We start from the raw sequence: 25,811 nt of genomic DNA, 5'->3' as shown, positions 1-25,811 counted from the left end.
AGTTGACGTCGAAGACCCCTCTGACCCACTGTTCAGCGACTCTAGGAAAATCCTCAAGAGGTTAAATATATGTTTTTATATAAGTGAAACGTCTTCAACTTTACTCAAGCAAGTCCACTCTCCACTCACTATGTTACTGCTACAGACTTGGTACAGTCTGTAGCATGATGATGTCACTTCCTTTTGACAGCAGGTCAGCAGCGGCTCTGACAGAGGCCATGAGTTGACGCATATCTCTTGACAAGCAGTGCCCACAATGTCTGTGAAGCTGCTTCTGCGGTGCACCTTCAGGTAACACCATTCTCACATGCTGAGCGTGATGATGATACAAGTGTGTCCCTGTGCGTGTGTATGCGAGGATGAAGAGTAAAAAGTGTTAGGGTTTATTCATCGCTGTTGTATCTGTGGTGCAGTGCTGGACAGACATATCTAAATCTTTTGAACAGATGTGATGTAATGCTTAAAAATAGATTACATCAGCAAGTGCAGTGAATTGAAACCAAAACCAAATAAAGTGAGATGATGATAGAAACAGACAGAAATTTCTCTTAACATTTAGCTAAGTGCACCAGTAACTAACTTCAGTTAAAATCTGATCTGTGTTGAACACTTGATGCTTGGCTTCTTTACTCAAAATGGAAATAATCAATTACTAAATTAATCATCAACTGTTAATAGCAATCAATTAATTGGTTTGAGTTTTCTTTCTTTTCTTTTTTTAGATAATTAAAACAAGCTCTTTGGGAACAATTTCAACACTTTCTGACATTTAATGGACCAAACAACTAATCAATTTTTAGAGCAAATTAATCAACACCTGAATGAGAAAACAATTGTTAGTTAGTGTAGCCTCTATTACACCATATGTAACGTCTGAATGTTTTAACCTCCAGGTCGGAGAAGAAGCGCGTGATCACGTGTTTAGTCCAGCAGAGACTTCTGTCAGGAGCGGACGCCGTCAACGCACTCAGACCGTTTTATTTCGCCGTTCACCCAGACTTCTTCGGCCAACATCCAAGAGAGCGGGTACGTAGCTTATGTATCCACGAATGGGTTTAGCAAATAAATGTTGTGATGTACTGTATCTCAAACTAATCTAAAGTTAGTATGGTCACTTGGCTCTTATTAGGGTTATTCAAGGTAGTTGATGTGTTTGTGTGTGCATGTTTATTAGCAGCAGACCCACACACCTAAACATACCGTGGAGAGTTGGGGCAAGGATGGATTATTGGGGCCCTGAAGCCAAAAAACACTGGTTATGATGTGATATAATAATAATAATAATAATAATAATAGATTTTATTTGTATTGCACTTTACATTTGAAAAACAAACCTCAAAGTGCTACATTTTTAAAAACAAGATAATAAAATAAATAAAAGTACACCCTTAAATCATTTTAAGGGTGTAATGGTTTTATGTTATCCACCCCTGATGTCTGTACGGGGCCCTCAGTCAAATAACAAATTTGATGTTTGGGGCCCTGAACAGGTCAGCAGTCCATTGACATCTTGTTGACTTCATTACGGACGGTTTATTGCATATTTTTTAACAATAGTTTAACCATTTCATTTCAATCACCCTGTTGCTGAAACGGATCTGTGTTCATGTATAACTGATTTGTTGGAGGTCGTGTTTTTTTTCTCCATAACTCTGTCAGGTTTAATTGAGTGTAAATGATCTGAACCTTCAGAACTTCTCAAGCATTGAGAAGTTTTATGGCGTTGAAATTCATACATGTGTGCTTATAAATTCCAGATTCAGTATGCTAATTAATTGCTAATTATTTATTTTTGTGTGTTACAGGAAGTGAATGAGAATTCTTTAAAGAAACTAAATGGCTATCTGGAAAACCTGCAAAAGCCTGGCTTGCGCTCACTTAAGCCAATGGACCTCACCTTTTATGTCAGGGACACAAAGGAGAGCAGTGACATGCAGGCAGACCTCACCTCAGGTAAAGTCAAACTTAATATCCCTCATTCTTTTTTTTTTTTTTTTTTTCAAATCTAAAATCTCTCCACCTGGTTCTCAGGGTTCCGGTCTGTGAAGTTCACCCTGCACACAAACGATGTCTTGAGCACGGTGATGAACGTGTTAAAGTCGTGCAGCCTGTCTGTGGAGCACATGAAGGGTCTGAAGGCGAGTGCAGAGGCATCTAAAAGTCCACCTGAGGCAGGTGTGCCTTTTTACAGACCTATCAAATGGGATAAGACCTACTACACCTTCACTGGCTTCAGAGACCCCGAGCAGGAGCTGCAGCAGGCCAGGAGAGTGGAGCCGACGCTCAGGTACACAGTTATGACTGACTATGTGCTTTGAGCGTTCATATCAACGCAACACAATTTTCACATGGTGTTGCTTTTATGGCTGCAACTGATCATTTTGAGTCTTTTTTAACTATTAAAACAAGTTTCTCAGATTTTTCAGTGTTTGACATGAATATTTTCTGGTTTCTTTGCTCTGCATAACAAAGAAATCATTTATTTGCCATAAACGCTGACCTGGTCAGGACCAGTAGTTCTGGTCAAAACCTGGCCCCAATGAGGCAAAACCTAATTTCTGAGGATCTGAAAGTTTAAGGCTAAGGCTGGTTAAGGTAATACTTTGTTTAGGCCGTCCAAATGAATGGAAGTTAGCGTAGTATCTTTTGAGGAATACCTGTATATGTGTGTGTGTGTGTGTGTTTCAAATGTAACCGACAGTCATGTTTTCCTTTCTTTATCAGCTTGTGGCTGAGAAATAATGAGCCTGAGGCGACGAAGAAGTACAACGCTAGTCTTCCTCTGAGAGAAGAGCTGAATCGACTGAAGAAGGAACTTTGTCACAAGTTTGATCTGGCTGATATCAGGTATTCTAGCGAGTTTTGAAACAACACTGTAGTTGTTGAAATAAATTGTTAACAGGATAAATACTGTTAAATTTGGTCAGGGTACTAGTATAAGTATAATAGTATAATCCGTATTTCTGACAAAACCAAAATACGAAAATATGGAAACAGTGCCCCCTTTTCCTTTTTGTATTGAACCAAATACGGAGAAACAGCTTTTGCTTGAAAAAAACAAAACCAAGTAACGGCCCAAATTTGTTTTTTGCAAATTCCTTTTTTTGTTTTTTTGTTTCATATTTATTAATATGACGGTGGACAGACCGGAAGCGGAAGTGGCATGTAACAACCTTAAAATAAAAGTAGTGCACTAACTTATTATCATGCATAATAAAGTTATAAAAAAAAAAAAACGTATTATCATACACTATTATAGGCTACCGTTCTCTTTCTACAGGTTCACATTTATTTTAGTCAAGTGAAACTAACAGCTGGTTGTTTTGGGTGAACGTGATACATAATTATTATTATTTTAGTGTGAATGCACATTGTGGAAAACTTCTACCCGAATTACATTCCCTGCCTAAATAAAGAGCATCTATAAAGTCCCCAACAGAGGTCCCCATCACGCACAGTCAAGACTGACACGGCTACAAATCACAAACTATCTGGCCCAACCAAATGATCACCAAACAAACAGAAAATTATATCACCTATTGGGAAAACTCAACAAAAACTCAAAGCAAACTAGAATGTTACTTGGCATTAAACCGTGAATACACAGAGTATCTGACCACAATTAAAGACCCCAGACTGAGGAAGACCCTGACTAGATACAGGATAAGTGACCACAGGCTAGCAATAGAAACAGTCCAGCAGGTGGCAGCATTTCCTACAGGTGGTGGTTTTTTTTTCTCTGTTTGAGCAAAAATGTTTTGAAATAACAACAATTTCAGCTGCCATTTTTCTTTTATTTGTCCAGCAAGGATGAACGTTGGTTAATTACAGGTGGAGCTGCTCCTGCACAAAGACACACTGATTTAAAAGTCTTTGTGTACTTTCCATGACCTGGTACATTCCACTCCTCCCCTCTGAGTCGATCTATTTGGAATGTTCCACTTCCTTTATCGGAGGCGGAGCTTCTTCTACGCAGAGAAAGAAACGGGAGAAGGACGTGGAGCAGCGGGAAGAAATATGTGGACAAGCGTGTGGTAATTGCTGCTCAAAAATTACCCACACATTTCGTAGATTCTCTGTTGACGCTTTGTTCACATCCGTCCACAGGTGTTCAGATTACACCTGCTAATGCTAACGTGACGTCACTGCTCCACAACAAATCTGTTTTCATATAATTCAACAACTGCCTTCATACTGTCAAAAAGTGTCCTAGTACCATATGTCGTAAAAAAAACGATATTATTTAGTAAACTATTCAATTATAAACTGACAAAAATGTCACTATACCATGAAAACCATAGACATATATACGTAGACGCCTCATTGAGCAGGTTGGTCCCTTGTTGCGTTACGTCAGCGCGTCCGCCATATTGGATGTGGCAGATCTGCCCGTAAACTAATAAAAGGAAATGAACTGAACTTCATAAAGCGCCTTTCTACGAAGTGCTTTAAGTTAATGCCTCTTATTCACCCATTCACACACACACACACACACACACACTAATATATCTGGGAAACTATTAGGCACCAAAAACAACTATGTAACTTTTAAAGTGATGATTATAAATTTAAAATAAGTTTACTCCTTATGTTTAGGATATAAGTAAGCACCTGAGTGTTGACAGCTACTAATGTGTGTATCACTGTTACTGTGATGATTAATATTGAAACATTTATATTTAACATTTAATCTGTGTCTATAATAACCCGATCCTGAAATGTAGATGTGACATGAGGGTTTTCTGAATAAAGAGCACTAACGTTTACATTTAACTGTTTTTGATTAATCGTTTTTATATTCACATTGGAATTAAATACATACACGTTTTATTAAATGTGTCATTCATTCAAATACCAAATTCATGTAAAAAAACAACCATATAGAATTACTTAAATACTATTTAATGAATTATTTCATGATTTACTGGAATACAGGACCATGAAATAATTCATTAAATAGTGAAGAAATTATATATGTTTTTTACATCAAATGAATTTGGCATTTTAATGAATGAATGTCACATTTAATAATGAGACATTTATGTATTTAATTCCAATGTGAATGAATGAATGTGAGACACATTTGAGTCATTATTTAATGGTGTATTTATTGATTGAATGTTGCCACTATAACAAGTCCATAGTTTTCACTTAATGTAAAAATTATGTGAGCACATTAATCACACCGAAGTCTAATTTATGTGCTCATTACTTTTAAGCAGCAGTTACTGGACACCTGGACCCAACTGTAAGGTCAACAGTCCAGGGAGTCAACCCCTAACAATTTTTGTTTTAGGATTTTTTTGGGAAAAAAAAAAGAAAATGGTTTAACCCCCCCTTCTGTTATCTTTGTAGGAGGCCGGGGGAAGCACAGCCCAGCCACCACTACAATCGCAGTGAGCGTAGTTTGGCCGTCACACCAGGGCCAGGTATTCGGAGCATGGTGGATTTGAACCAGCCACAGCCAGAACAAATCCTCCACGCCACAAACTTTTTTTTTGATAATTGGGTGAAGCTCTCTCTTCACTTTGGCTGTGGAACCTTAAACCTGCAAGTATAAAGGAATTGAACCATCAACGTCAGGAGTGAAAGGCAGCTCTCTAACTAGCTGAGCTACCTGTCCACGTTCTTCCTCAGATTTTCTTTGACCAATCTACTCTCTGTGTTGAATATTGTGCTTAAAAAGTTGCTTCATCCAAGATTTGAATTCCTGACCTCAGGAATTCTAATCTTTAACTAAACCACGTGAGCTATTTGTCCTTGTGTAGAATCTCTTAAATGTTGGACGGCTGGTGTAGTGGTTAGTGCTCTTGCCTATGCAGCGAGAGGACCAGGGTTCAAATCCTGCTTGCAATACAAATCTTCGTGCATGGAGTTTGAGAGACAAACAACCATTCAACACATTTACTCTCACACCTTTAGAAGTCTTTCAATATAAGATTACCCATGACTTCTCAGCCTGATTGACCAGGTCAGTTGGTCAATTTAGAGTGGCCACAGACATTCTTAAATACTTCATCAATGTGACATTTTTTTGGTGTTTTTGGGTCATCTGTTATTGAAAGACTTCCGTTTAAGAGGTTCTACATGAGGACAAATAGCTTGCATAGTTTAGTCAAAGACTAGAGTTCCTGAGATCAGGGGTTCCAATCTTGGTTGAAGCTACTTTTTAAGCACAATATTCAACACAGAGAGTGAATTAGTCTAAAAATAACTAAGGAAGAGTGTAGACCGTTAGCTCAGCTTGTTAGAGAGCTACCTTTCAGTCCTGATGTTGACGGTTCAATTCCTTTATACTTGAAGCTTTATGGTTCCACAGCCACAGTGAATACTGAAAACCAGCAAGAGCTTCTTCCAACTATCAAAAGGCTTTGTGGTGTGGTGGATGTGTTGGCAACCACAAGGTTGTCCCACATAAGAAGAAGCTGTAGAATCAGAAAGCTTGATTTCATTCTTTAAAAAACAATAGTTTGTCGTTAGTTTACACTTGATATGGAAATGTGTCAGTATGCACGATATTATCATTATGGGCAGATATTGGCTTTGAAAAGTTTTATGGGATATGTGCGAGGTCTGCCGATATGACTAATAACTGCACTCTGATATATGCTTATTATTATTATTATTATTATTATTGTTATTATAACAAAGAAAGACATGTGAGAATCATCATTTCCAGGTTTGAGAAACACTGATCAACTGATCAACACTTAGCATTTCATGGATTCTTTGTCTTTCTGTTACAATCAAAAAACAACATCATTTGTATGTGAAGAGAAATGAAAGGTGTGTGTGTTTACATGTGGAGCAGTGACGTCACATTAGCATTAGCAGGTGTAATCTGAACACCTGTGATCGGATCCCTCAGGTCGGATGTTAACAGCAGGTATGAACAGAACGTCAACAGAACATCAAAGAAATGTGTGGATCTTTTAGACAGTAGTGACCACATGTTTGTCTCTGCTGTCCTCGGCCTGCTTCTGCTTTAAATATATCGACACAGAGGGGAACAGTGGAATGTACCAAGTCACGGAAAGTATACCATGGCCTTCACATCAGTGTCGCTTTGTGCAGGAGCAGCTCCACCTGAAATTAATCACTGTTCATGTTCTCATTGAAATGCTGCCACCTGCTGGACGAACATTTACCCTTCATCAAGCTGCTGAAAGGATCCACTTGTAGTTCTTATCTTAAAAGTATAAACATAGATGATTCATTTCAAAGGTTGTGTGGAAAATGTCACAGTTGTTTGCTGTAATGAGACTGTTAGTGTAGAGAATGGAGTGCATTTCACAGTTGAACATAAAAGCAAATTGGTTGAACACTAACTTTTTCTTAATATTATTTCACTTGCACACCTTAGTGTCACCAAAGATGGACAATCACAGTATAAGCACTTAGTGAGTTGAGTTGAATTTGTTAGATATACAATTTGGAGAATTATTTACATGTAGCAGCACAGGATTATGTTTGTGTCAAAAATGTCCAAATATAAACTGTCATACTATAATATGTCATCCAAAATCAGCAAAAAAAGTCATAGTATATCATGTCGTCCAAAATCTCTAAGAAAAAAGTCATAGTATAGTATGTTGTCCAAAATCACAAGAAAAGTCATTATAGTATGTTGTCCAAAATCAGTCAAAAAAGTAATAGTATAGTATGTCGTCTAAAATCACTCAAGAAAGTCATAGTATAGTATGTCGTCCAAAATCACTCAAAAAAGTCATAGTATTCTGACCATATAGTATGTTTCCCAAAATTGTTATAGTATAGCATGTTCTCCATAGTGATTCCAATACATCTCAGGATTGCAAAGAACACTTGTTCCAAACAGGACTTGAACCTGGATCTTCTTGGTGAAAGGCACGAGTGCTAACCATTACACCAACCTTGTGTACTCATTCTCCTGTATTTTGTCCTAAATGACACCAAAATATTGTATCATGTCCTCCAAAATCATAGTATAGTATGTCGTCCAAAATCAGTCAAAGAAGTCATAGTATAGTATTTCGTCCAAAATCGGTCAAAAAAGTCATAGTAAAGTATGTCGTCCAAAATCGGTCAAAAAAGTCATAGTAAAGTATGTCGTCCAAAATCAGTCAAAAAAAATCATAGTATAGTATGTTGTCCAAATTCACTCAAAAATGTCATAGTTTAGTATTTTGTCCAAAATCAGTCAAAAAGTATTTTGTCCAAAATCAGTCAAAAAAGTCATAGTATAGTAAAGTCAGTATGTCGGCCCAAGAATTGACAAAAAGTCATAGGATGTTGTCCAAAACCACTCAAATAAGTCATAGTAAAGTATGTCGTCCAAAATGAGACAAAAAAGTCCTAGTATAGTATGTCGTCCAAAATGAGACAAAAAAGTCAAAGTATAGTATGTCGTCCAAAATGAGACAAAAAAGTCAAAGTATAGTATGTCGTCCAAAATTTGACAAAAAAAGTCATTCTCCAGTGACCAGCTCATATGATATATACTTTTTTTTTCTTCTCAAACTTGGGACAAAACCCTTGACCCAAACTTTTAGCGGAGAAAGTGTCTGCCAACAAACACGGTACCCGATAACACAATTTAATCTCCCTGTAAATTGATGTCAGAACAAGTCGTCGTATCTTTCCTGCATAAGGTTTCTTGTGAGTGTGGATTTTTTCCACATTTTCCAAATATTTCGATTTAGAATTTAATATTTAAATACAGACATTTAGATTTAAGTCAGAACTGTTTCTTGTACATTACACAACAAAATGTATATGCAGTCCTATCCAGTGCGAACAGAGCCATCTATCTTACTAACAAACCATCATGCAGCTGCTTCACCTCCAAGTTCATTCATCGTTGTGGTGACACAATCTGCCTCCTGTAGAAACCTTCACTAAAGACCCCGGAGCAGCTTAGGTTGTGTAACGACTAACAAACTAGGCCAGCGATGTTTTAAAAAAGGCTTATGTACTCACTGCCAAAGCACTGGTTTTGCATGAATGACGCAACGCTCTCCTCAATACACAGCTGATACATGTACTGTTAGAAATGCATGTGAATAGCACTTATGTGTACGTCAGGCCTGAAAGCTTTGTTATTGGTTGATGCAATAGGAGGGCAGTTGTGAAAAAAAACAACAAAAAAAAACAGTTGTCTTTATTTCCCTGAAATCCCCTCCATAATCCAGCAGACTCCCCCGAGACATTCAACAACTGTAGAGAGAGAGAGAAAAACATACGCCCGCCCACAGGATTCTTTTCTGTGTCTATTGAAAACATTTGAGGCAAAAGAAAAAGCTTGTTTGGGGGGGGGGGCGACACATCTGTCTCCACAACCATTCTCGCTTCAGGATGTGAGGAGGCATTTAAAAAGAGTGGTGAATGTCTGTTAGAAGTGTACAACAACCAAAGTCAGGCTAAAACCCTATTTACATTTGTATGGAAACATGGAATGGCAACAAAGAGGCTAAAGGAGTTTCATTCCAAAATGAGACACATCCACCCGCGCAGATGTGGAATTAGAGGCGTGAAATCCCCGCCCCCCTCCCCATTGGCAACAGTCACTTACAAAATACACGAGAGACGTTGCGTGTTGAAAACGATGCAACTTTATTACAAAGTTGTCACAACAGCTTTTCTCCTCACACTCTGTGTAAACATACAGTGTGCAAACAGGAAATAACCCTTACCGTAAAAGATTTTAGCACAGTTTTCACAATCGTGTAATTTATTCCTTGGGCCATATTCTACAGATGTGGACAAATGCGTTGCTAACACAAATCAGGCTTTGTTTTGCATTTTTGATTTAACGTAATATTTTAAATAATCAAAAATGACGGTGCCTTTGACTCGAGAGCGGATCAGACCACACTTTTCTGTCCGAACTCGACCAAGTCCCGGAAACCGAATTTGTTCTCTATGAACAGAGTGCTGATGTTAAAACGCTCCACTTTTGTCTCATTGGTCCGAAGAATATTCTCCTGATGAGCTTGTCAACGTACATTTTTAACAAATTTAAGATAAGAATGAAATATTGTGTCCATGTGCTGCAACACATTTGTCCACGTCCGTACATCCACATGAAATGTCATTGAAGTCTGGTTTTTGAGTGGTGCTTCAACATAAACATACAAACACTACCCAAAACAAAATTTTTTTTTTACCTCTTCAGACCCTAAAAAAAAGTGCAAACATATATGTAGAAGTATATATGAAGAGGAAATGTTGGCTGAACCGTGCAACAGGGGAACGTGGGGAAAAACAGACCACCGAATGAAAAAGAAATGAACCTTTTTTTCATGCAATATCAAACAAAAACAAACAACAGAAAGTTGGAGCAGCGTCACAAAACCCAACATAGGATTCCACTCATGTCAGTAGTAAAAAAAACACACACATGTTGCAATACTTTTCTGTTTGTCTGTGTAAAATACCGTGCAGAGCACCGTTATTAAATCCACAAAACCTTGTACACGGTACACAGTCTTAATACAGATATACTTGCACAACCAGTCTTTGCATTCTGAAACATAATTTGCTGCTAATATGACGATGAGTTGGACTTATAGCGCAGAAAAGTGGCCTTTTAAACACAAATAATGAATGAATGAATGAAAATGAATCGATTATTAAATGGAATGTCAACTGTTTTGATTATCGGTTTCAATTTTTTTTTTTTTTAAAGAATTAAAACAAGCTTTATATGAAACAAAGAAACCAAAAAATATCCAAAGAAGTCATTAAAAATGAATCATTTCTGAAGAAATTTCAATCGTTTCCAGGTTTGAGAAACACCGAACTCCATTAATCGAGCAAATGATCATCAGATTAAATAAGATAACATTGTGTTTTGTTCAGTCGATGCGTGTGGAATGAAAAACGAAGGCTGGGGAACTTTCTTCAGGTGACGTTTTCACTCGGTTATCTGCAAAACCAAGAAAACACAACATTACAACATGAATCCTCAGCCGCAGACACTGGACACCAGTGACCTGTCCACCTGCAGAAGCTGCACTTTAAGGCATTAAAAACTCCTACGTTGGAATAAATAAACATGACACCAGTCATGCTTTCCATCTCGACAGACTGTTTTTTAACAACAGTTGAGAAAATAAATGATTCCCACAGATGGATAAAGGCGGTGACAGGTGTGTTTTCATGTCAGGTACAACCATTCAGTTATCACACAGATAGATCCAGGCTGTAAACATCCGGGTTTCAGGCACCGACCTTGCCTGTTAACGCAGCTTTTATGCTCCGTCAGCGTGGCAGCGCTGGGCGTGCGCACACATGACTGAGATCACCTGTTTCCTCTGTTCGTATTACAGTCGTGCACGCCGGCTCTCCTGCTGCCAAGTGGACTGTTTGTACTGTATGGTCTGTACTGTGGTGGCTGTGAGGACACGCCTTGATTCAAACGTACACGATCTCTGTGAGGTTTTGAAGGGTTAAGACTTTTTAGTTTTAGGGTCAGGATGAGGCAGAAGATTTGAGTTGAGGTTAGTTTAAGGAATTAGCTGATTAGGGTTAAGGTTAGGTTCTCAAACCGCGGACCGGCGAGGAGCAGCTGCCAGCGAGGTGATAGAATATAGACAGAATAGAATACAAATTATGACCGTTAGCTATATGTTTATGCTAAATGTACTACATTCAACATTCAATTAGTATTTTAGTGTTTAAATTACTGTTATTCTCTGTTTTTCTTATTTATAGATTAATTTTGCATCATAAATGTGTTTTTTCTTTATGAACTGTACATCATTTCATACCAAAACATATGTATATATGTATTTATATATATTAATATGTTTATATATATATATACATATATCTATGTATATATACACACACACATATATATATGTATATATATATGTGTGTATATATATATGCATATATACATACTGGTGATGACACAGGTGGGAAAGCAGATAAAGACAGGAAGTCAAGGGACCTGAAACAAGACAAAAGGTAAGGAGTTCAAAATAAAACAGGAAGTGACAAAAATGAACTCACTTGAAGAAAATAAAAGAGACACGTCCTTGATAGGGATAGAGACATGAGAGACACGGTACACTAGCTACAGAGTCATGGTTCTCAAACTGTGGTGTGTGTACCACCGGTGGTACGCGAGCTTCCTCTGGTGGTACTTGGAGGAAAATAATAGAAATAGAAATTCCCCTTATCTCTCGCTCCATCTTAACCTAATCTCACTGTACCAGTGTGTGAAGTACATGTGAGGAAGAGGAGGATAAATCTCCGTATGCTGACTTATGCTCGGCCTATTTACACCGCTGTACTGTTACTCGGCGAGCTCTTCGCCTCCTTCCTGATCTTCAGTGTAACACATACCGACATAACATGTGGTAAACAGAGCGTGACACTGCTCTACAATCACATAATACGACAGAGAGAGAGACACGCGTAATCCCAGCATTAAGTATCTGAAGCTGTCAGCAGAAACACTTGTCCCGCTAAATATAGGTTAACAAGGGCACGAGATGACGCCAACGAGTCAAACAAGTGGTCTTTAACGCGTTTGTGTAATCCCACTTAAGGATGACGCGAGTCTTTTTGATGAAGATCATGTTGTCATGCAGTCCTGTTCCTCTGTCAGCTGTCGGGCTCTGCTGCTCTGCTGCTCTGCAGGGGGCGAGTCCCACACAAAATGCCTCCCTTTAAACTGTGATTCATCACTGGGAGTGAGAACAGGAGAGTCTCACAGGTGCTTACAAGTCTCTTACCCAGGTGTAAACATTTGGCCGTGGTGAAGGAGTAAATTAAGCGTCTAGAAATATGTGAATATGTTACAAACCACCTTGGGAAAGTGTTTAAAACGGTTAAATTATTAAAACCGTTGGAAAAAACGTCTGATACCGAGGACATAATGTCTTGTCGTGAAGTTCAAATCTGGACACAGAGCTGCTTTTTCATCGCTCGCCTCCCGTCTTCATCATCTCACTCTCGTTCTCTGTCAGAAAAGCGACCCAGCTCTGAAAATAACAAGTCAAATCGCTCCCGCTTTCTGTTTTTAGGTTGTTGTAAATGATGGCAGATTTTTGGGTACTTTCCTCTGCAGTGACAAAAAATAAAAAACACCCCAGCAGCTGATATGGGCCACTGCAGCCCGGTGCTCCACCCCGACACTTTCTGAAGCGCTGAAGTCGAAACACACAGATTCTGATACTCTGGTGGTGCTTCAGTGATTCCATTCTGAAAGGACTGAGTTTACTTTTTTTACTGCGCACATAAAAATAATTTTTGTAACTTTACATACTTTACATACATAATTTCTTCTCATAATTGTTTCGGCGTCTTATGGGCACAAATCTGCAGCCAAACTCTCGGGCCTTAAACAGGTGATACTGAAAGTCATTTTCTATTTATAAGCTTGTTGTTCACAGCTGATTGACGAGATGTAGCCGATAAGAACCAGAATCAGTACCACAGTTTTTGATCATTCAGACTACTAAACTGTTAGCAAAGGTTTGATAATAAACAGAGCAAATTCTCAGTGTTTTGGGGGTTTTTTTTGGGGGCGGGGCATATAAATTCTGAAATAGTGTGGACAAAATGATGTGTTGTTATGACAACAGGCCTCCACCCCCTCTTCACTGTGTCTTGAACTATTCTAACTCTTAGGCTTTGATTTCCTGGTCTTTACTTTTGTTGTGCACCTGCAAGAGTTGCAGTGGATCAGTGGTAGGGTGGGTCGTCTTTCAACCAGTTGTGGGTTCGATCCCCAAATGCCATCAGCTAGGAGCAGGACATGTTATCTGACTCCTGTGGTACAGAACTGGTATAGTGTGTAACGTGTGTTAGTTTGTGTGATTGGCACAATCTTGTGAGTGAGATAATCTATTGATAATGAGACACGGCAAGTAAATGACCTTTGATAACTGATTTATGCACATACTTAGTTTTGTTTTTATGTGTAATTACACTTGGAGCTGCTTTAGTTTAATAAGTTAGAATAGTCTTAATACTTTTCTAGTTTTCCTTCATTTAGTAAGTGATTGGTCATCACTGGTTTTGTTGTCTTGCTGCAAATAAATAAACAATTTACCATTTTCCGTCTAGTGTTATGTTGCTTCCCTTAACCCTCATGAGCCGGGTTGTAAAAATAAATATGCCAATAATGCAGTACTTATTATTCTTTTTGAAAGAAAGTTTTATTTATTTATTTATTTCAATCCCAACTTCCTCTGTTGTTGTGGGAATGAGACATGCCTCTCAGATCCACCGTCTGGTGATCGAATAACACATTTATTTCTCTGGAAATTAGTAAAAAAACCAACTATATAGGGTATGGATGAAGTGGCCCTTTAAGAACAAGGTTTCTCAATCCTGGCCCTGTAGGACCCACTCTCTGCCTGTTTTTTTAAACACACCGGATTCAAGCGCTCATCAACAAGCTCTGCAAAACCCTGGCGATGAGGCAAATATACAGTATATGAATCAGGTGTGTTGGAGCAGGGAAACATCTAAAAACATGCAGGACAGGCGAGAAGAAGCCTCAGACTGTGACCCTACCTGCGAGTAGATTTATAGAAAAGAAGAAAGCTCAAGGTAAAAAGCGCTGCTGGCTACTGCTGCATATTTGCATCTCCTGCTTTACTTTACATTTGAAGGTGAAGAAGTTAATCCTGGATGTAAACAGATGCAGAGTAAACTGCTGGAGGACATGTGTTATGTGCAGTGGCAGCGACGCGCTCCTTTTGATCTGCTGCTGTTTGCCTTCACAGTCAGCTGATGTTGTTTTCCTCAGTGTTGCTCACTCAGCCACTCACTCACTCACTCACTCATTTAGTTTTCCAGAGAAATACGTGGGGAATATTATTGACTGATGCAAAACAGGAACAAACACACACACACATACACAGGGTGTGAACGGCCTAAACAAAGTGTTATCCATAACCTTAACCATAACCAGTCAATGCCTAAGCTCAACCTGAACAACAACTCATATCTTAACCAGTTCCACAGAAATGAGGCTCTGCCTCATTGGAGCCAGGGTTTGATCTCCATGAGGACTACTGGTCCTGACAAGGTCAGAGTTTATGCCAGGAAAACACACACACACACACATACACACTGTGTACTCAAAACAAAGGGAAAACTGGAAAAGCTGGGGCGAGCGTAACAGTGGAGAGCAGGTTGGATCTTGACTTGACAGACGTTAACGGCAGTTGTGTTGCCAGCTGTTCTCTGGTTGGCTTTCATTTCATGTCGTTTTGTTTTGTTTTTTTTTTTGTTTCAGGACAGCACACCAAAGTATGTACCTTGCCTATTCAAAGCAGGGACAAAGGCCAAGGCTGAAAGGCTTTAATGAACTGCAGCTGAAGTGAAAGCTCGCTCGCTGGTCCTGTTTAACCATCCTGCATTCAAATTGTCTCCAAACAAACAAACACACACACACACACACACACAATCCCACTTTTCATTACAAACAAACAGGAAATCCAGCCCAGGTGGTTCCCACTGTAATGCAAGTGGAGCAGTGTGTGTGTAATTCTTGATGATTTTGTTGTTGTTGGTGTTGATGATGTTGATATTCTTCAAATTCAAGGACAGTTTCAACACTTTCAAGGATTACAAGGACCCATGGGAACCCTGAACATTATTTGTTTGCTGCTTCCTTCATCTGGAATCGGGTTTTGTCAAGCAATACTATCAGACCGGACTGAGGGAGCATTTTTGTGTGTATACGTGGGGTATTTTTTTATCTGTGTATTTTCAGCAGTAGATTTCACTTCTGAACTTGTTTTTTTTGTCTTTGTGTTTTCAGTCAAACTCCATCCTGTTTGCTTTACTAGCACAATGTTGCTGTTGCCTTCATCTGTCTTGACATAAATCATATTCACCTTCCTGTGTGCCACATCAACAAGCTTTGTTTCACAGTTACACGTTACAGTTTTTAACAGAAATCCATTTAATTTCCCCCTGAATCTATTTATTTATACTATTCCTCCCAAACTCACTCAGGAGGTTTGTGGTTCCAAAACTGAAATACTGCTCGCAAAAGTTTTTTTTTTTGTTTTTTTTAAGAGCAACAAGAACAAGAAAGAAAGAGCAGGCTTTTAGCTGACGTGCATTTACTGGTATACGACTTTGCCAAAGACAAGTCTGCTCTTGTGAGGTGGCTTTCAAATGCATCACAGAATAAATTTACTTTAGACGGGAAGCAAACAAAGTCAGATGGCAGCCAGGCTGGGAAAGAGGAAGGCAGAGGTAAATGACATCAAGCTTCTCACAGTTTTTCTGGGGACTAAAAAAAAAAACCATGAAGTCAGCGTGACAACGGTCACAGGTTTGTGTGGTGGCCTGGAAAATGCAGATGATCACTGACAATGAAGCAAAGAAGAAAAGAGGAAGCAATCTTGGGAAGTTACATTCATAAATGAAACACAAAGGGAAAAGAATCAGAAAAAAAGACCTTGTTATTTAACCTTAAAATTCTTCCTTTTTTTTCTTTTTTTTTGCTTCAGTGAGCGAGATGTGGAGTCCTAACTGTGCAGAAAAAGGTAGTGGTGACAGCCGAGAATGTGAAACGCATGAGGTCATCCGTTTCCTGCAGACTGGGTTACCAACTGCATTATTCAGCCACATTCTTTATCGTCACTGACTAACTTGATTTACCGGAGGGGAGGGTCAGCTTATCCAGTGACTGGACCACAGGACAAGAATGCAGAGTCTCAGTGACAGTAAGCAGGGCACAGTTCACACACTCACTCACTAAGAAAGACAAAGGTGAATCATGAGTTTCAATACCCAGTTAAAATACTGTGTGCATTTGACGCTACAAAAAAAACTTGTAGTTGTAATTTATTTATCAGCTCGTAGAACCTGTTACATTCAAACACAAGTGAGGTGCCAGTTATTCTATACTTGAGTCTCTTTTAGGAAAACAAAGGAAACAAACACCACTGAGACCAGAAACAATGACAACGTATACTGTGATAACAATAACGTTACCGTGGCAACATTTTTTTAACTTTCACTTTATATTCTCAAGGGCGACAGGCGATGCAGTGTCAGAGAAATGCCGCTTTTGCAAAACAGTCAAAGCCAGTTTTGACCAGTGGCTCCAGACAAGGTTTAAACACTGACCTGATGACATTTTAACTCACTCTATTGAGTCTTAGGACAATCACAATAGAAAAGAGAAGTGATAACTCTTGTGAAGTGAAACGCTTCATGACAGCATTTCGTTTTACACTGTTTATCTGGTACCAGTTCTGAATCTGTGACCAATTCAAACTTATGCCCAGAGTTGGCTTTTTCCCCATCAATGTGTGCAGTTGTTGTGCAACATGTTTCTCCTCACACGTTGTGTTTGTCTCTGTTCCGTTGGTGTTGACTGTGTGTTCACAGCGAACACCATGAAAACCTGTCAAACCGCCAAGTTGTATACAAAGACTGGTGCTTTTCCACTATACACTTCCAGCACGGCACGGCACGGCACGGCACGGCTATCACTATGGTTCCTCCTCAACGTCACAGAACGACTGCACGAAACAAACTAGTGACGAGTGACTTGTAAAGCAGCTGTTTTCGGTGTAACTGAATCATTAGAATCAGTGGATTAAATAGATTTGTTCAAAGAGTCGTTCAGCACTTCCTGCGCGACCGGAGCACAGGCTCCGTCTGTCACAGTCACTGAACTGAAATATGGCGAAAAGGGTTGTACCATCACATTTACTATCGGCAGAGCAGATACTAAAAGAAGTAACAGGTACTATCACTAATGGAAAAACAACAAAAACATGCTGAGTCCAGCCGTGCTGGAACTGTGTAGCGGAAAAGCGCCAATAGTCCATTCCTAAACTTATGCCGGGATCAGACTATACGATATTTGTGTCTTTCACAATGGTCACCATGTCAGATTATCAATCAGATTCTTGTTTGAGGAACTGGCAACACTGCAAGTATAACCCCTGACCAATCTCTGTGTGAGAATGCCTCAAATTTATATCCAGACTGGATTAAAACTTTGTCCTCAATATAGATTTTGTGGCCTGGAATGTCATAATCTGAACACTGAAAGCACTCTTACACAGCCATTCAAGTCTAGAAGGTCTGGGTGCTCTGTGTTAATAAAAAAACAATAGCACTTTTACAGAGCGGCTCTTATCAGCAGAGCGACGCTCTGTCTCAATGTGAAACCCAAGGGCGCTGTTTTTTTAAAGGAGCGTGGGCGAGTGAAAGAATGTGGGAAGATAAAGATTATATTCTCGAAACAAAGTGGTGTAGTTCCCCCACCATCCTCTGGCTCGGGCCTTTAATTAAAACGTGTCTGTGTCTGTGTCTGTGTGTAGGAGGCAACGTTTTTATAAAAAAAAAACAAAAAAAACACAGAAGGTGTGAGATTTGTGCAGGTGAAGCAGGGGAAGTTTTTTTGCGTGGGGGGCTGATGAGGCACAAACGCTGCCAGGAAAGCATTCTTCTCTGGATATGACTGGTGAGGAAATGACTGTGCCTTCTTATCATACAGAGACAAAATACATTCAGACTGGTAAACAAACCATCTGGAGTGGGTTATATTTAAATGTCAGCAGCCCGAGGCACATACTTGAGACATGGTTTGAATGAAGCCTCGAAAATGGGTCGAGTGCTATTCACCCCCACCGCAAGGATGGTCTTTTAAAAAGTCAGCGAAAAAGAGCGAAGACAAACAAAGACGACTTGGATTCATCCTCTTGGTACCAGAAACCCCAGTGATGCTGTACGAGTGACTGACGTGTCTCACATGCAGTGCCAGTGGTGACGCAAGGGAAAAACAGACTAATAGCGCACTCAACACGAGTCTACAACACCTCATTGCGTTACCTCAGCTGTACTGACTCAGCTTGTGTTGCTGTGTTATCCACTCACTCCTCCCGCACCAAAGTCCATAGAGAAAATCGGGGGGGGGGCGTTATTACTCCACTGCTGCCTCCAGCGATGACTTCACCTGAGTCATTTTTTTGTGGAAATATTTCATTGAGGTACACATGGTTACCAAACAAGGCAGCAGCAGTAAAGCAGCTGCCAGCACATTTTCTCCATGGACTTTGGTGCAGGAGAGTGCAAAACAAAAGCCTTTTCTTCATTGTTCTTAAGATACCATACAATTAAGCCGATGTACATTCAGTGTAGTCCCTCCTGGCAGCCATGTTTTCATTGACACTGAAGGTTCTTGAAACCCATGTCTGATGCGTTGGGGGTTCCTGATGTTTTTCATTGTCTTCCAAAAATGACCCATATCTAAAATCGCGGAGAAACAGCCTGCAGGCTACTTCTTTCTCTCCTGTTTACACTTTCACGGGTCGCACCCGATTTGTGCTACATGGGAGGGAAAAAGTCCCGTAAATGCAGACTAATGAGGCTTCTAGGCACAGCGAGTGTGCACACAGTGCAAACTGTGCTGACTATTTGTACAAGAAAGTACAAGCACACTTTAAAAAACAAAACAAAACCTGACCTAACCTCACCTGCATCGTGATATTTTGTTACAAAAGACGGTCAGTCCTTCTTTTCCACCACTAAAGAAAGGTACAGAGACGCAGGGACAAACAACAGTGCTCCTGCTCTGACCTCCTCCAGGGTCCAGTGAAGGGCTCGCCGCATTCCTTCACGCTAAGCTCTTGTTTTTCTGGACTCACGGCTGGTTGTTAGTGAAGCCTGAAAAACACCTCGGATCACTGAGCTAATGCAGTGCAGCCGATGTGCATGTGAGATCACCTGAGACTGTCAGATGAAATCCAGGACACAGGGACCTGAGGTTGGTTTACACACCTGCAGGGCCTGACTGCCTGCTGCTCTGTCATTCATATGGATCAGATTCTATAAAGATCCCCCCCCCAGAGAGACTCACAATAACTGCAACAAGCTTTCACTTCTCCATCCACTAAATGTCATTAAATGCAATTTCAGGAAATGGGATTCTGAGACTGGAGCATGGCTGTTATAGGTAGCTTTGCGAGGGGAAAGTCACAGCTCATCCTAACTTGAACCTCCATCCATCTTCTACCCATTTATCCTCCACGAGGGCCACGGGGGGAACTGTGCCGACCTCAGCTGACATAGGGCCACAGGCCCGTCCATCACAGGGCCACATAGAGACAAAAAAAACCATCCACTCTCACGGTCAATTCAGAGTGTCCAATTTACCTAATCCCCATATTGCATGTCTTTGGACTGTGGGAGGAAAGCGGAGAACACGGGGAAAACCCGCGCACACACAGGAACAACACGCAAACTTGAACATGCAAATGAAATCTCATTTAAAGGTGGACAAGCTATTTTACTTTTTACACATCTGCAAATGTCAAAATCCAGCCAAGATCCCAAATTTAGCAAGATTTCAGGCAAGTTTGAGATTAAGTGGCTCAAAACTTTCCAGTTTTATTACAGTCCATTCAATCTAATGGATAGAAACAACAACAAGTGTGATTAAGCAAAAAATCATCATCATCAGCTTCTGACCAGGGCCCAGATTTCTATTTCTATTTGCGATTTACGCTGCAACAAGAAACATGAGATGTGAGAAGGAAGTCACATTTAACAATGACATCTTCCCCTCTATCTATTCTGTCTCTTCTTGTTTCCCTGCACGGAGCATTTCACCTGCAAGCAACCAAAGCCAACTAGAAACCCTGAGCTGAGAGAGCTGGCAGCCCTGGAATCTCTACGACGAGCATGTGTTTTTTAACCTGGATTTGAGGACAGTCACACATTCACTGTTATTTTCTTCCCGTTTTGTTCCCGTCAGTCACATGCGATGAAATTTTAGCCCCCGAAGCTGAAAAACAAGACGGCAAAAAAACACAAAGTCTACCAAAACAAACTCATCTAAGCTGTAGGGTATCGTATATGTGTGTGGAGCGAAAAAACAAACTCCTGGATTATACTTTTCAGTGTGTGTCAATAAAGTTTGAGGGCTTTTGTTGGCACGAGGGCTTCAGCTCGGACGGACCAGCGGCCCACGACTTGACCTTGTGTGTGTGCGTGTGGACGTCCTTGATCGTGTGTCTCCGTCGGCCCCAGGGACAGACATCTATCTCTATTATTAATCAGTGCGCGTTACACCGCGCGCCGTCACGCGGGGACCGTTCTCTCTGGAACACTTTTTCCCCATCCGTCTCACGCTTCTCGGGTTTCATCCGTAAAACCTGATGAGGTTTCAGTCGACACCTATTTCCTCAAGTCATGTAACTGCACAGAATGAAAATATGTACGAGTTTAACTGACGTGAATTCCATCTAATCACAGCATCTCTTTTGGACTTTGGATCATTTGACTCGTTTCAAGGCATTTGAAACAACATTTTCTTGCTGCACTAGCAGATCATTTTGTGAGATAAGTGAGGAAAGTGAAGATAACAATAAAAAAATTGCTACAAAATAACAACAAACAGTTGCAAACACACACAAAAAATGTCAGTTTTGCTGATTTCTTTGTTATACGTGGGGAAAGAGAAAACAGAAAATATTGACATGGGAGAAGCTGCAAAATTCACATCTACATCTGCACAATATCTGCAGTTTTATTAATTGGTTAATAATCAATTAACTGTTTTATTGCTACAACTTAGTGAACAGTTCCGGCGGGGCGCTGTGGCATGGTGTGAACACTTGTTCTTCGGTCATAAAGCTCAGAAATAGCCTCAGAGTCCTGAGTGAGGTGTGATATTGTCTTCCTGTGTCCTTGAAGTTTGTATGACTGTGTGTGGTTTATTTTCGGGGCGTGCGTGCGTGCGTGTGTGTGTGTGTGTGTGTGTGTGTGTGTGTGTGTGTGTGTGTGTGTGTGTGTGGAGGGAGTCGGCGAGGGGGGGGGTTAATTCCATTTAGCTGCAGTCATGAGTAGGTATTTCCGACACACGCACACACTTGTAAGAGAGTTTCCTTTGTCGGTGTCATGTAGGAGTTGATATTCTGAGCGGGGCGTTCAGAACATCCTCCGCTGTGTTTTGAGCAGCGCTATTAGCGACAGCGTTTGCAGATAAAAGGTGGAAAATGTAAGTTAAGTGTTTATCGTGGTCCTCGGCTCATTTGAGCCTTTAAAGAGAGACGATGTTGGTTAAGCAGTTCATACTGAACGTGTTTCACTTCATCCCACTCTCATTTGTGCAGAATAAATAGTTTGAGCCATTAGCGTAGCTCAGCACAAGGACAGGACATGGTAAATGACTTGTATATCAGGGCTTTTCGAGCCTTGATGTCCACTCAAAGTGCTTTACAGTTCATCCATTAACACACACATTCATATAAGGCATCATCTGTCACACTATTATTGACCGAACCCAACACGCGTCCTGAACCCGTCACTGGATGTGCGGCGCGTGCTTGCATTCCCCCCCCCACGTCCCGCTGGTCTCGCCAGGCCACAAATGTGACGATGACTCCGCTTTCTGACTGTTCTGCGACAGGAAAAACTCAGTCACATGGTTTTTGTTTACTCAGACACGCAGAGAGAGGCACAGATTCACGCCTCGACGCCTGAAACTGCAGTGAGAGGTGTCAGTTTTATGTGGGCTACGGCGTAATCACGCTGGCAGAATCGTCGATATCGCTATCATGTCTTATCTCTGCTGAAAACTGCAAGCCAACGCCACGTGTCCCAAATAAGCCGGGGAAAAAGGCCCAAAACTCAAAAGTAGACTCATCTGAGATGCAGTGTGATCATGCACTCGTGCTGAAGCACAGCAGAGATGCACGCGCGACACATCCGGTGTGAACCAGGCCTCAAGTAGGTGGTTGTTTGCCTTTGTTTCAGAATCAATCACTGATCACTTTGTACTTAATATGACTCATTTTTACTTGTTATGAATCTATTTAGTAAACGTTTACACCATGTTGTCAATAGAGCTTTCAAAAAATGCCTCTTGAATTCATTCTATTTGACTCCACGAAGAGATTAAAACTGCCACATGACGTCTAGACAGACTCGGCTCAGGTGTCCACGCTCTGATTCACGTCGTGCCAGCGTGCGCAGCCACCAGAAGCAACTCGGGAACGCGTCTTGCCTCGGGACATATCAGCATATACAGTAGACTACAGTTAGAACCTTGAGACAACAAAGCCTCACTCTTACTGCTATAATATTAATTTGCTCATCACAAAATAAAAAACATTCCTCTGTCAGAATAAAGTCTCAAACACTGCAGTAGTTTGTTCTCTCAGTTCGTCCCGTTTAGCTTCATTTTCCAGTTTCCAGCTGTGGTGACGATGCAAACTTGACTCTGGGGTTTGCTGCGGTCTGAGGCTGAATGATAACGATGTATTGTGTGATCCATTTCCTGTCTAGAACTTGTGACTGGCATCAGAAAACTAAACTATTTTCTGATGCCAGTCATCTGTTTGTGATGGTCACATGAAAACTTGTTTTCCTCTTTTTTTTTTTTCCAACTGTAAACAGTTTTGTTGTGCAAAAATACAGAAGAGTGGGATTCATTCTACTGAGTGGAACGGTTTGGTTTGGCACGGTATGTATTTTTTTTGCGTTTCTATTAGGAATAGTACCCAAATAACCCCTTACCGGTTCCATTGTTTGGAACGCTTCCCCTGGGGTACCAGATCACGATTGCCGGCTTTCAGCAGTGCTTTCACTAAAATACATGAGACTCCTCTGTTAAATATTGAGATTTTTAGACATTTCCTTTGAAAATTAACGCATGTTTTCAGGGTTTTTTTAACCGATCTACAGGTCGGGATAGTTCAGTGGCCGGCAGTCTGTTGACGTCACATTTAGTATCGGCTCAGCTCGCTTGGAACCTCACCAGACCAGACACTAAAAGAAGTACCAGGTACCAGGTTGTATATTTTGAACTCAAACAGGTTTGAGAGATAATCCGATCTCGCTTTATAAGCATTTTTAATCGTCTGCGACAAGTGCAACTTTAAAAATAGACAGTCAGTTGGCGCTCTAGTTGATACTAAATAAATATTTGTGATATTATACCCCTTGGCTCACTGACGTGCATGGGCGTTGTGACAGAGGAGAAACAGCAAGGCAACGTCTTGATGTTGAGTACACACAAGGACAATGACAATTTCTCGACACGAGGAGGAAGATACCGTATTAAGTAGTGACGTCAAATACGTGGAAGTAGAAAAATGTTTAGTTGCACACCCCCCAGTCCCCCTCCCGTCCCCGTCCCTGTTGCCTGGGCCCCCAAACTCCCTGGAAACACCTCTGTTGATGAACAAATAATGAATTACAAACGGCTGCATCTACACAAAGACGCTCGGGTTACATGACACACTGTGTGGCCCCGCTGGCCCGAGACTAAACATACAGTACGCACCAAGGGATGAACAATTAATGGTAATTTGAAACGACGTAGTTAGCAATTGGCAAAGGCTGCAATTTAATCATTAGTGTGCGTGTCGTGGTGGCAGCGGCGGGACAGGATTTTGAGGCGAAAGGGGAACAAGTTAGACGTTTACATATATATTTATTCCCCTCATGGTGTCTTGTGCATTTTAAATGTAATACAAAGTAAATATTGTCTGAAAGCTTGACTCACAATTACTAAAAGATATTACAAATTTGATATTTTATCCAAAGTTTTAAGCCTCGGACAGATTTTACTCTATAAAAAAAAATACAGTAACACTGTGTGACATGCTTATGTTACACCAATAAAACATAAAAAAAGAGATTATTTTTTCCCATTTACAGAGGATTTCACTTGCACACATATCTGAAAGCATGTCATGTAATTTGTTCACTGAAACCGGAGCCATCATTATTGCTCTACATGCACTAAACATTACAATCACAACACCCACGCAGTCATTTCACAGGGATTTTGATCCCGCACTTGCCCTGTTGGTCTGATTTAAAGCCTTGATAAACTTCATTTAAAAGAAAATACGACAACAGAGGTAAATATCTGACCTCACCCCCTTACCCATGTGTGATCATTCCCTAACAGTTCACAGAGGATACATGACTATCTAAAATAAAATAAAAGGAAAAAGGCCTTTATTTTAATAGTCACACTGAGTTTTCCTGTTCCATTTACACCTTTAACAGGTATGAGGAAATCAAAGAGTCTATTCGTGAACAGTTAACTCTTTTGATTCACTCCACGCTGATTAAAGGAAATATTATGTATGTTTTAAAGTCTGTGTTTTAGCGGAATGTCGATGAATCTCAATAAAATAGAGCACGCTTGTCCGTCTTTCAGTAAATTGCGCATTTGTTTCATTTGTTTCACTGGTTTTTACGCATCCACTTATCTCAATCGTCTAATTATGTTTTGTTTTTTTTATTTATTTAAGTAGATTGTAGTCCTACTTTTTTAATAGATTTAATGTCCAGTCTGAATTTCAGTGTTCCGTTACTTTTAACCATGTATTTGTTCATCTTTAGTATCTTCTTTGTTTTTAACGGCTTTCACCTGGACAAAAATCAGCCAAGCTTTCCTTGACATGACACCAAATGCTATATATGTATACAGTCCCTGACAAAAGTCTTGTCGCCTGGGTACAAGTTGACCTTAAGTGACCCTTAAATATATGTCTAATCAATTTTTTTTACAAGAAATGGCTCATTTTAATCCCAACAGTTTTTGAAGTAATGTTTTGGTGCCAAATGAAACTTCTGAAAAGCATTCTAACGTTCACAGCTTGGTAAAGCCCACTGAGTCAGTTTTTGCAAAGACAAAAGTCTTGTCGCCTTGTCATATGATGCACCCAATCCTAGATTACAGCCTCTCCTGTGATCAATAATTGATCAATCAATTAGCGGGTGTGTATAAAAAGAACCCCATCACATCAGACATTCACTTCAACTGCAACTTGACCTCTGACAACATGCCTAAGATTCACCCTGAGACCAAA

General features: G+C 40.3%; 1 protein-coding gene across 1 annotated transcript; it reads left to right on the top strand.

Moving 5' to 3' along the window:
• Positions 1 to 67: 67 nt before the first annotated feature.
• LOC122774673 (T-cell activation inhibitor, mitochondrial-like) lies at positions 68 to 3,845 on the top strand (the record flags this gene model as incomplete). Its single annotated transcript, XM_044034147.1, has 6 exons — positions 68 to 291; positions 894 to 1,026; positions 1,806 to 1,953; positions 2,032 to 2,287; positions 2,725 to 2,847; positions 3,806 to 3,845. Coding segments are annotated over exons 1-6 (735 nt in total), but the record flags the coding sequence as incomplete, so codon positions are not given.
• Between the last annotated feature and the right edge of the window lie 21,966 nt (positions 3,846 to 25,811).

Source organism: Solea senegalensis, linkage group LG9, assembly GCF_019176455.1.
Source record: "Solea senegalensis isolate Sse05_10M linkage group LG9, IFAPA_SoseM_1, whole genome shotgun sequence".
Classification (NCBI taxonomy): domain Eukaryota; kingdom Metazoa; phylum Chordata; class Actinopteri; order Pleuronectiformes; family Soleidae; genus Solea; species Solea senegalensis.
Note: the sequence above shows the minus strand (reverse complement) of the source record. Positions and strands in the feature narration are given on the sequence as shown.